General features: G+C 41.8%; 1 protein-coding gene across 4 annotated transcripts in view; it reads right to left on the bottom strand.

The window, feature by feature from the left end:
- Window positions 1-12,192, bottom strand: part of LRIG2 (leucine rich repeats and immunoglobulin like domains 2) — a 75,093-nt gene extending 62,901 nt beyond the window's left edge. For 3 of the 4 annotated variants that reach the window (XM_036867398.1, XM_036867418.1, XM_036867408.1), the window contains exon 1: window positions 11,680-12,192. In XM_036867398.1, coding sequence (XP_036723293.1) covers window positions 11,680-11,918 — 239 coding nt within the window. In that variant the 5' untranslated portion in view covers window positions 11,919-12,192. Of the gene's footprint in view, window positions 1-8,212; window positions 8,244-11,679 lie in introns of those variants that run through there. The other variant, XM_036867426.1, reaches the window with a different exon arrangement.
- Between the last annotated feature and the right edge of the window lie 400 nt (window positions 12,193-12,592).

Below are 12,592 nucleotides of genomic sequence, written 5' to 3'. Positions count from 1 at the left end.
TTTACATGCCTTCTGTTTTACAACACTAGGTAGAGAAAACATTCCCCAACCAGATACAGTGTCCACCTTCATTATACAACCAGGTAAAAGTCTGATCAAATATACCATTCTCCTACAAACTTTTCACCTTACATTTTTAACTGTAGCCTCCATTAGGGCTTATATTAACAAATTTTGGTTCTAGAATACTAGGTAGGGGAAGCAGTCCCCATCCAGACATAACACCCATTCCTATAAAACACTCAGGTAAAGAAGATACAACTTCTTTACATAAAGCCTGTTTAAACATTCCAACTTTCATAATCCTATCAACCCTTATATTTTTATGTTCTCAGCTGTATCAGGTTTCACCAGTGGGTTTTGGTACCACAGTGCAAGATGATCTCCTATCAGGAAATCCTGGGAACTTCTCTACCTTCTGACCATTTTATCCACTCTACTGCAAAAGGTTTTGGGGTCCCCCGCTTTGTGGGTTGAGCCAAGGGACCCTGGCCCTTTTGTCAATTTTTTTTTCTATTTTTTGGCTGTGCCGCAAGGCATGTGGGATCCTAGTTCCCCGACCAGGGGTCAAACCCGCACCCCCTGCAGCGGAAACACGGAGTCCCAACCACTGGACAGCCAGGAAAGTGTACCTTTTTGTCAACTTTTATCTCATTTAATCTGCCTAACCAATGACCCAAGCGTGTGCTGGTCAAGTTTCTCACTGCAATCTCAGTCTTTGGATTTTTAGATTTCTTCAAACTAAACAGAGCAGACTTCTTTGGAGACCTTTAATGTTGAGGGATCAGAAGGAGGTCTTTTCAGCCTGCCCAACCTTGGGTAGTGCAGTATTAAAAGCTTTGTTTTAACCCCACTAATGTCTGTTTTATTCATCCCATTTCTTAAAGCCATCTAAAGCCTTCCATTCTGCTGGGTTGAATGCCATGATTCTTCCCTATTTCCTTTGTTTTGCTCCTAACAATATTTGCTTTATTCACCTTATTTCTTAATAACTGTTTAAAAATGTCCACCTTGCTAAGATCAGTTCCCTCTCTCCTTTGCCTTTCCTCTTTCTCTTGTTAACTAACCTAATGTTTTTATTAGCATCTTTGTAAGATCCAGAGGGGAAGCTGAGGCAGCCAATACATAAGGCTTCCCCAACTGTCCCTTGGTTTTGCAGCAGTAAGGTTATATGGGGTACCCATGTAAGAGTTTCCCCTTAACCAAAGCATTTACCATGGACTGGGTAACAGGCACATTCAACAAGTGAATATCCCAATTATCATAAAGATAATCCCACATGGCTTATACACAAAACATATCATCTGCTTCCACTTGGCATTTATTGGAGGAGGCGGACAGTCCTCTTTCTCAGGGATAAACAGACCTTACAGTGGCTTCTGCCCAATCCATTAGGCTGGCTGTTCCCTCAGGAATAAACTACTTTGTGTCTGGATCACATATGGCCATCAGTGATTGTTCCACAGTGACCTGCGGATCCTCCATCAACCCAAACATGCTTTTCCCCACTGTAGCATCTAAAACCAGATACTGCTCCTAAATTAATGACTCTCTCAATCCATTTTTATTTTTATTTTTTTTTAAAGTCTTTATTGAATTTGTTACGATATCGCTTCTGGTTTATGTTTTTGGGTTTTTTTGTGGCTGCGAGGCATGTGGGATCTTAGCTCCCTGACCAGGGATCGAACCCACATCCCCTGCATTGGAAGGCGAGGTCTTAACCACTGGACCGCCAGGGAAGTCTCTCACAATCCATTTTAATAAAGGTTCTTCAGGAAGCTGATGTTACTGATCCACAAAATGAAACAACTCCTTGACACTGTACTCCCTGATTTCAGTAGTTTCTTGGTTTTGCCCTCCCCACACACTGACTACATTCTCGGTGACCAGAGGTCTTAGAAGTACTTTCTGTTGTCCTTGCTTAATTTTTCTCTTGGTGGGCAGCTTTGAGGCTAGTGACCAAAGCTCAGACTTAGTGAAATCTGAGCTTGGTCCAGCATCAAGGTCTGACCCAGCACTCTCTTTTAATTTTGCTTTTACATATTACTTATTATATTATTACATTATTTCAATTTTAGCTATTGTAATTTGGTTACCACAATAACCAAGGGATTAAACAGTTCATCTTTTTCTTACTAGTTCCCATCTCCTTATGCATCCAGTGAACCAACATGCTAGGAATTGGATCCATCTCTAAATTCCATTGGTAACTTTTACCTTCAGTAACTTGAGAGCAGCACAGCTGCTGCCCCATACCATGGGTGACCATGTGGTCGCCCAGGAATCAAAGGTTCTGGATCCCCTGCCTTTTTATCCTCTCTCTTCCCAAACCACGTTTCCATTAGCCAGATCCACTCTAGCAAATCTCACTCCTGTGATACCAAATGTCTAGGAAAAGCTCTGTGTTAAAAGAAAAAAAAAAAAAAAAAATTCAATGACACGTGTTAAAACCTGGTTAAGAAAGGCTTTATTCAAGGTGGTGCAAGTTATCTCTAAGGGTATAGGGACCACTATGATGAAATATTGCAGTGGGGGGAAAAAATTGGGCTCAACTCCAAATACTGCATGGGCAAGTGTGAATTTATAGCCATGGAGCAGGGTGGACAAAATCAGTGGATGGAAAACTGGAAACAAGGGTAAGGGGGGTTCTGGCTAAACAGACCTAAGTGGATTCCTGCTGAAGACAAGCCATGGTGATCAGACATCACCTGGAGGATGGTGGAAGATGAGAAACCAGATCAGGTATCAAGGGTTTCTTGCTAAACTGACTTAGCAGGATTCTTGCTAAAACTGCATTTTACAAGGAAGTATACAAATGAGCCTGGATGAAGGTGGTTCAGGAGTCAATTAAAATTTAGTCAAAGAATCTTTGTCAGGCCCCTTTCTTGTTCAAGGAAAGAAGAGACATTCTTCTTTCCTCTGAACAATATGTCTGTTTTCTCATTCAGTAGCCTTTTGCTCATTAAGGACCAGGTGAACCTTCTGTAGGGACTTGGTATTATATTTGCTCAATGGTACCAGCAGTCAGGTATTTAATGAGGGGAGTTTCTATGAAAATAAAAGAAAAGCCAAAATTAACAGTTAGAGATCCAGGTTCTCAGTCCAGAGGGTAGCCAGTTGGGATTCTTAGATTTGAACTTGAAGCACCTTTCAGTGGTAGAATGAGGATGGCAGTGGCCACCTGAAGAAGTTTCCTGGTTTGCAGTTTGAATGTCTCTGGTGATGGATGGCATTAAACGTCCTAGTGAACTCTGTAAGTGGTCCACACAGCAGAAGGCACAAAGGTTGCCCATATACAATGTGTTGTGGTCTTTTTTTTTTTTTTTTTTTTAAGTTTATATCAAGTCATCCAGCTTCAGCTTGCAGGATTTCAGGAAAAGGGCAATTTTCGTTCTCAGTGATCACGTCAGGAGGGTGGGAAAAAAAAAAAACTGGAAACATTAGTTTGGAGAGTTAAGAGTCAGATACTGGAAGAAACCAGAACTGAGAATGTGGTAAGGACGGGCCAGTGTGCAAGATGGAGGCCACAAGGGTGCACTACAGTTTTACACTGAAACAAAAAAAACTTCTCTCTATAGTTAACCTTTTATTTCTTGTTTACATAATTCTGGTCTCATTAGATTTGTCCTGATTATTCACGTAAGTGCAGCAAGAATAGTTACTGACCATACAGGCAGGCTCTTTTTGAGTTGGTTTTGCTGAAACTTTTCATAAGGAATCTCAGATTAGGCTTTTAAAAGCCTCTCGAGGCTAGGAAGCCAGCTCAGGAAGTAGCCACCAGACTTCATCTCCCATTCTTAAAGATTCAGGTGAATATCTCTCTTCTCGATGTCCCCAAGATATCCGAAGGTTCCTGGGCCTGCCAGGAAGTGACTTTCCTTACTCACCTATGAGGCTGAGAACCCTGTAAGCCAGACAGCAGGCCAGTTTTTCCAAGAAGGTTGGAAAAACTGGTTCCATGAAGGCAACCTTAGTCCCTTAAACCAGATTCTATGCACAGTTCACTCTTAAATATAACATTTCAGTCAAAGCCATGGTAATATAACCTATATTTCCAATTGTATCCTCTTACAAGAGCACATTCTTATTGAACTTAAACTACCACATTGTCATGAAAATAAGAATACTGGCTAAAAGTTTCTGAATTCTGGAGGAATCAGGTAGGGAGAAAAAGTAATTGTTTCATCTTTGTTCACAAAGGTATTATCTACCAGATTACTGTTGTAAGCTATAGATAACATAAGAGAAAAGAAAAAGGTTATTTATTTTTTGTTTGTTTGTTTTTAATTTATTTATTTATTTATTTTTGGCTGCGTTGGCTCTTCATTGATGCGTGGGGGCTTTCTCCAGTTGCAGCGAGCAGGGGCTACTCTTCGTTGTGGTGCGCGGGCTTCTCATTGTAGTGGTTTCTCTTGTCGCGGAGCACGGGCTGTAGGTGCACGGGCTTCAGCAGTTGTGGCGCACGGGCTTAGTTGCTCCGCGGCATGTGGGATCTTCCCGGACCAGGGCTCAAACCCGTGTCCCCTGCGTTGGCAGGCGGATTCTTAACCACTGCGCCACCAGGGAAGTCCGAAAAAGGTTATTTAAATCTGAAGAACAAAACATTAAAGAACCAGTAATGTTTCAAACAAAGAGTGATAAAAAAGTTATAACCATCCTCATCAGTTTATTCAGTCCAATGTAATTAATTCTTGTTCTACTTGATCTTGGGTTAACAGTTTCATAAATCCATCAGCTTCTTCATTACTTCTGGAAATTCTCTCAATCTCGTGGCATGGCCTTACTGATGGGCATCATGGAGCATTCTTGCCTGTGGCTGACTGTTTATGCGTTCAGAGAAGAATGAGAGTAAAACAACAACTTGTCCGTGAATGAAAAAGACTTAAAATGGCCATGGTTAAAGTTCTGATGAGAGTTCATTTGATAAGAAAAATTAGTTATTTCTGTGGCATACAATATTTTATCATAATAACCAGACAACAAGGCTATTTCAAATCTCTATGAACTGCATACTTCTCTGGAATACCTATTATTAGTAACATATATCCGTATGTCTATAACCTAAGAATATTTGTCCTCACTTATTTGACTATGCTTCTCATGTAATTTAAAATACCAAATAAACCTAATTAGTTTAACATATCCTTTTACAATGTGAGAGACATATCCTTTGAGATTTTCCAGGGGCCTCTGGAAAGTCTCGAAGTTAGTTCAAGACTCCATTCTAAATGGAGTCAAAAAGACTCCATTTAGAATCTGATTTTGAGAAGTCAAAAATACTGAAAAGTTTAAACACTTGACTAAATAAGATCACAGGTCACTGTGAAACAATACTTAGTTATCCATTTAAACAAAGTGACAAAAGATTTCAAAGGCAAATACAGAAAGTCACATAGTTGTTTAAAAAAAAAAAAAACTTAGCTCTTCTAATATTGAGAAAACTCAATGTTTTAGAGTAATCAAAGACCTGATAAAGACAACATGAAACACAGGAAATTATTTTGATGAGACACAAAATCTTTGTTTCCTAGGCAGACTACTTAAAAGGTAAACCTTTTTACAGTTTCTTAATAAGAGCAGACCAACAATCCAATAAAACTTTGGGATTCTAGTTTTGCATCAGTACACTTTTGTGTTTGTTTTTTGGCCACACCGCGCAGCTTGCAGGATCTTAGCTCCCCGACCAGGGATTGAACCCACCAGGGATTGAACCCAGGCGGAGGCAGTGAAAGCGCCAAGTCCTAACCACTGGACCGCGAGGGAATTCCAGTACACTTTTGATATTAAAGTTCACTTTTTTTGTAACTTATAAATAAATCCATTCAATCTTAGCAACTTAACCAAACACAAAATTCCTGTTCTGCAAATCTTCTACAACCATTTTTCTAATATCTATTCAGTTTTTGTACTGTAGTTTTCCTCTTTCTCATTCTGGAACTCATTCTACCTTAGAATAAAAATCTTTTTTTCCCTTAACTAAAACACATCCTTCATACCTTGCATACAAAGTTATTTCTCTTCATTCTTACAGTTTCTAGTAGTTTCATTTACATATATTATGATTTTTAACCATTAATAACCTTTTTTTTAACAAACTAGGAAGTAGGCAATTGTGGTCTGTCATGTATCAGTTTTCTGTAGTAGACTAGTATATTTCTGAATATACAATTCTGCAATTTCTAGAGGCATATGATTCCTCTTAGTACAATTTTTCAGTGTAGCAAAAGAATGTTTACTAATAGATCCAAATATCTTGTTTCTTTATAACATGTAAAAACAAGATGCCAAAAATATATAAACTTAAATTTAGGTTCAATAATGAATGTTTCAGTAGTTTATCTTACTTACAAATGACCTTGATTTTTATTTTTAGGCAGACACAACACCAAACAAAGCCAGCCATCATCTGAAGTTATTTCCCTATTAACTTATTTTTTATAACACATGCATGTTAGGCAAACATCACAAAAGCAAAAACCTAAAAAGTTACATACATGGTATTTCCCCCTTTTTTCTTTATTTTACTGCCGTGCTTGACGTACAGGAAGCAATTCATTTTTTTTGTACATTTTGTTCTTAGTTTAGATTTAATGTCTGCACTATATTTAATGCTGACAACTCTGAAGACATGCCTGTTTTTATTTTACCAACAATTTTCAAATTAGATTTACAAAAAATTATCCCAGATCATGTAAACTTAAAACACTGAGCTTCTGTGTTTCTGAGAGTTTCAGGAATACTTAATTTATGTAATTGTTCATTTATCTCTAAGCTAATCTGAACAGGATTGGATTTTATAAATTAATTTGGTAATGCCATCTAGAAGTAGAAAAACAGCACACCTCTACAACATATATACAGACATACATAAACATACAGACAGATGCTAATAGAGATCTTAAGTTTTCACTGGAAAATTTTAGTCATGAGTTAGTTAGTAAAACATAGTAATACAAACTCACTGGTTTATATAAAATAATAATCTCTTGTCTTTTCTCTACTCTCTGTTTTTATGTGAATTGTGTTTATGGCAAATGGGACAAGTTTAGGTTACCTGTTTACCAATTTTGTACAGACCACCTTCCCTTGCCCTGATATGTAATCTTATGGAGGCTATGGACCAAATTTTAGGTGTTGACCAAGGAGACATCTAGAGGCATCTAGAGGCTGTCTGCAGGTCTCCAAAGCCCATCCAACTGCTGAAAACATCCAGTCTATTTCCAAGTAGCCTTTTTCCTTTTCAGCTTCAAGTAGTTGTTTTGGGGGGTCCCTAAGTTTCTTAACAGCCTCCAGTGGAGGGCAGGGGGTACAAAGATCAAGTGACTATAAAGACTGAGGTGGAAAAAGGTCTGGCAGGGGATGGAAGATGAAGGGGCTTTGAGAAGGACATATCATACTATTCAAGGGAACTGGAGGGAAGACTGAAGGTGGTGAGAGGGCAAAGGAGGAGCAGAAGCAATGAGAAGGGAGACGTCTTAGCGGAGCCAGTGTGAAGAGATCACAAGTTTCCAAAAGAAGCCAGTGAAGTTCCACATTATCCTCAACAAAAGCATGCCAACAAGAATGGAGGTAGACAGAGAATATACTCAGCAGGGGTTCAAGAAGGGGGCTTGAGCCATCTGATAAGTTCTCATGGGAAAAGCAGGACCCAAGAGAGAGAACAAAGAGGCCTCACAGAGAGCCAGGAAGAAAGACTTCCAGCATAAGGAGTCAGGGAATAATAAAAAAAGAGCCAGGAAGAAGAGACTTCCAGCCCAAAGAGTCAGGGAATAAATAATCACCACTCAGGAAAAAAAGAGCCAGGAAGGAGAGATTTCCAACCCAGTAAGTACCTTTCAGACAAAGAAGCCTAGGACTCTAACTGAGCTTTCTTACAAACAGAGAAACCTGGCACTCTAACCCAGCCTGTGTTTATCTGGGACTCTATCCCAACTTCTGGAGTATACAGTTGACCCTTGAACAACACTAAGGTTAGGAGCACCGACCCTCTGCAAAGTTAAAAATCCACATATAACTTGTAATTGCCTTCCATACGTGCAGTTCCTTTGTATCCAAAGCTCTGCATCCATGGGTTCAACCAACCATGGACCGTGTAGTACTGGAGTATTTACTATTGAAAAAAATCTGCATATAAGTGGACCTTCACAGTTCAAACCCATGTTGTTCAAGGTCAACTGTACTCAGACTCTTAACAATCAAAATCTGTCCTTACCAGCTTCCACGGACGTTTGTCCGGAGCAATGGTTCAGGAGTCGGACTCAACAATGGATCCCCGATCAATCAGTCAGGAGTGAAGATAAAGGCTTCAAAGGTACGCACTTAGGGTCCTGGGTGAGAGGTCCGGGGGTCCAATGATGAATCTGATCCTATCCCGAGTTGTGGCACCATAACTGTTAAAAGGAAAAAAAATACTCAATGATACTTGTTAAAGCATGGTAAGGAAGACTTTGGGGGACGGGGCTTTCTCTATACATAAAGGAACCACTACAGTGAAACTTTAAAGTGGGGGAAAGAGATTGGGCTTAACTCTGAATACTCCATGAATAAGAGAAAACTTATAGCTAAGGAGCAGAGTGGGGTCGGTGAATGGAAAACTACTAAGAGAAAACATCTGGTAAGGGGGTTTTTAACTAAACAGACCCAACAGGATTCTTGCTGAAGACAGGCCAGGGTACTCAGATATCACCTGGGGGATGGTGCAGGAGGAGGAATCTGATCAGACGTTGAGGGTGGGGGATTCCTACTAAACTAACTCAGCAGGGATACTGCTAAAACTGCATTTTACAAGGGTGTGCACAGATGGCCCAGGATAAGGTTCAGGAGCCTGACTAAAGTTTGCTCAAGCAAAAAATTTTTGTCACTGGTTTCTTCCTTTACTCACACACACAGTACTTCTGACACTAGATGTGTGCTTTTTCCCCACACCAACCAATTCTCCAACACCAGCGAGATGTCCTGCAATTCAATTCAATTCTGACACTAACTGGAGTTAGTGCAGACCTCACTGGTTAAGCTCTCAGTCCCATAAGATGGCCTCCCCCTTCAGAAACCAATCACAAGCAGTAGCTCCCCATGTTACCCACAACTTCTGTCCAACTTGGCTACAAATTGGAGGTTGCCACGACCCCCCTCCTTGGATTCAAGCACTGTTAGAACACCTCACAGAACTCAGGAAAACACTTACTTATGTTTACTGGTTAACTATATAACAAAAGACATGATAAAGGACACAGATGAACAGCCAGATGAAGAGATACATAGCGCGAGATCCAGAAGGGTCTGGCGCAGGAGCTTCTGTCTCCATGGAGATGGGATGCACCACCCTCACAGCATACCTCCTGGTAGGTGTGTTCACCAACTCACAAGCTCTCTGAACTCCATACTTTGACAATTTTTATGGAGGCTTCATCACATGGGCATGATCAATTACTACCTCAATCTCTAGCCCCTCTCCTCTTCTGTAGGATGGGGGGTGGGGGTGGGGCTGAAAGTTCCAAGCTTCTAAGCACAGCTTGGTCTTTCTGGTGACCCACCCCAATCCTGAAGTTATCCAGGAGCCGACCAAGAGTCACCTCGTTAGGTCAAAAGATACTCCTATCACCCAGGAGATTCCAAGAGATGTAGGAGCTCTGTGCCAGGAATTAGGGTCAAAGACCAAATATAAAAAGGAAAGGTGCTCCTAGTTCTCCGATCACTTTGGAAATTATTGATACAAGGGTTTCAGGGGCTCTGTGCCAGTAACTGGGGGCAGATACACATTTTAAAACCCAGGGTTAAGGAATTTTGTCTACCATCTTTTTGATGATTGGTGCAAGTCTGAGCATTTGAGTTTGAATCACTAATACATTTAAAGCATTGCATGTGTTTTAAAAATTCAAAATTACATAAAGAAAACCACATGTACCTGTTTTATAGCTGAAGGCAACTGATGAAAAATATTACATTTCTCAGTTTAAAACAGCACAACCTCATCCTTTAATATTCTAAGAGTTCTTCTGCTAATGTAAGACTTCCATACAATTACATTTCTACAAGAGAATTGCTCTCCAAGGCATTTCACTTCAACTGAAAATGTCAATTTCATTATAGGACATTTAAAATTTTTGAATGTCATTTGGCTTTAGGCAATTTGCCTTGATTAAAAAAAATCAAACCTAGACACAAAATAAATGTATCTTACATAAAACTATTTCTAATTATTGTTTATCTACCAATGGAGGATCTTAAAAAGTAGGCCACATTTATTTCAATTACAGCTAAATGAAGTTGTGTTGTTTTTAAACCTGCACCAGATTTAGTCTGTCATAATCAGATTCAGTTTCTCAGAATCAGGTAGTTGTTCCAAGAATTTCTTAGAAAAAGGTAGTTACTGCATTACTAAGATGTTATGCTAGGTTTAATTCAGACTATGCTGCAACTGATAGGAATTTCTAAATGTTATTTGCATCAACAGAACCAGAATTAGCTACAGGTGTCACTATCATAAAACAACAGGAAACATCTTATTACACTGCAAATCTATGCTACTACATTTGGTTATTTAAGTTACCTTAATTTTCTCAAGGAATTTATGAGGTGGCTTCCTTTCCTATGTAACATAAGCTATTTGCAAATGTATACACACTTTAACCTCTGCAGAGAGAGACCTTCTATTTGTATTCCATTTCCAATGGAAATCCAAACATCCCCTCATGTTTTAATCACACCTCGAGCTTTTTTTTTTTTTTTTTTGGTGACAGGTCTTTTTTTAGAGATGACTCTGTTAGAAGTCTGTCAATTAATAAATACACTGCTCAGTTAGCGGCAGAGAAATAACCGTATGTTAGTGGTTAACAAGCCCCATAATTGCAGCATTTAATACCTACTGTTGCTCCTAATGCCACCAGGCTGACTCAGACTAATGAGCTCTCCAGGTGCCACTGTCTAACACAGGCCTGTCTAGATGAGCACTCTGCAGCGGAGTCTCCGGAAGAATTCATCCAACCATTGTACTTGCTTCTCACACATAAACAAAGAGGACTGAGTTTTAAGTTCTTTGCCACAAGGAAATGCACTGAAAACAAAACATCACTTAATTTTGTAACAGATACACCTTCCCTTCTTTACAAGGTGAATCCTAAATTAGATCAAAAATGCTATTTGTAAAGATATTTGTTCAAGGTGGTACTGGATGTAGTTAACACATGAAGTTTTAACCCAGTTGTCAAAAATACAGCACAAAATTAGCCAAAACATGAACTACAGCCAAAAAACAGTTCATAAGTCTTTATGATCGTGGTTATAAAATCACGTGCTTGGGGACCATTCAAGCTGATGCACAGGATGATGCAGCCCAAAGTGAGCGAGGAGCCCCAACCATTCAAGAGCCAATGCCGGAGCCCAGGACCAGTGAGCCCTTAACAGTATCGCCGCCCCAACTCAGCCCAGGAATCAGAGACTCCCTGCTCCCAAGAATTTTAACCCTGGTCTTCGTACAAGTCTCCAGAACCTGAACACCAGGTTTTCAGGCTCCAACCACCACCACCCCCAACAAAAAAAAGTTCACAACATCGCAATGGCATTCCCCTTCAGAACTTAGGCTTCTGGCCGCGCCCTCCGACCAGGCCCGTCTCCCTCCTGTCCCTCGAGGAAGGGGAGCACCCCCTTTCCTTTGGTCCCCCGCCCGGCAACTCTACTCACAGGCTGACGGCGTCGGGGGGCAGCGAGCTCGACAGCGCCCTCCAGCCGGGCGCTGGCAGTTTCCTGCGACTGCAATCCAACAGAGGGATGCGGCAGGAGCAGGGCGCGGGGCAGAGGCCTGCCCGGGCGACCGGCAACAGGAGGAGGACTGCCTGGGCGAGGAAGAGTAGCCGGGAAAGCAGTCCGGACCCACACTCCAGCAGCGGCTCCTCCCGGACGCCTTGGGGCGCCGGCGCCATTTTTCCCCACCCCCCGACCTGGACCCAGCCCAGAAGAGCCGCCAGCTAGAAAAGGCAGCTCGACGGAGACGTTTGGCGGCTGTTTGACCACCTAGAGAAACTGCTGTCGCCTGTACCCTCTAAAGGCAGGCGAGGGGCGGATACGGGGCAGCAGCGGGGGCGGTGGCCGAGGACACAGGGCTGAGGCTCTACGGACAACGCTCCTCCGCCCCGCCCCACGACGCAACGTCTTCACGCACAGGAGCCAACCAATCGGTGCCACAGGACGAGGTCGCGTCGGGGGCGGGACTCCACGAGGGGCGGGGCTGGAGACAGCGAGCTCCTTAAGGAGGACTTTAAGGTGCTCAGCTGTTTGGGGAGCCCCCTGGAGTTCCGCCGCTGTTCCTCCGCTGGAGGGTGCAGTGGCTCCTTAGGAGGGAGTGAGGGCTGAAGCGCTGAAGTCCTAAGTCCTGATTTGAGATGTATCTACTATAGTCGTAGAAAAGGATCTTTTATCTTCTCCCGGCACCAAGAAAGGGGAATGGCAGAAGGGGTGCCTTCCAAGTCGCAAACACTAAGGGGGCGCGGGAGCTTTCATGTAGCCCACGGCCTCCAGAGCCGAGCTGGGTCCTCCTCTGCCCCTCCTGGTCTGCGGCTCCTGCAATCCTGCAAGTGGAAGGAAACTCCCACTCTCC

This window comes from Balaenoptera musculus, chromosome 1 (assembly GCF_009873245.2).
Source record: "Balaenoptera musculus isolate JJ_BM4_2016_0621 chromosome 1, mBalMus1.pri.v3, whole genome shotgun sequence".
Taxonomy (NCBI): domain Eukaryota; kingdom Metazoa; phylum Chordata; class Mammalia; order Artiodactyla; family Balaenopteridae; genus Balaenoptera; species Balaenoptera musculus.
The sequence above is the reverse complement of the archived record's forward strand: the minus strand, read 5'-3'. Positions and strand labels throughout refer to the sequence as shown.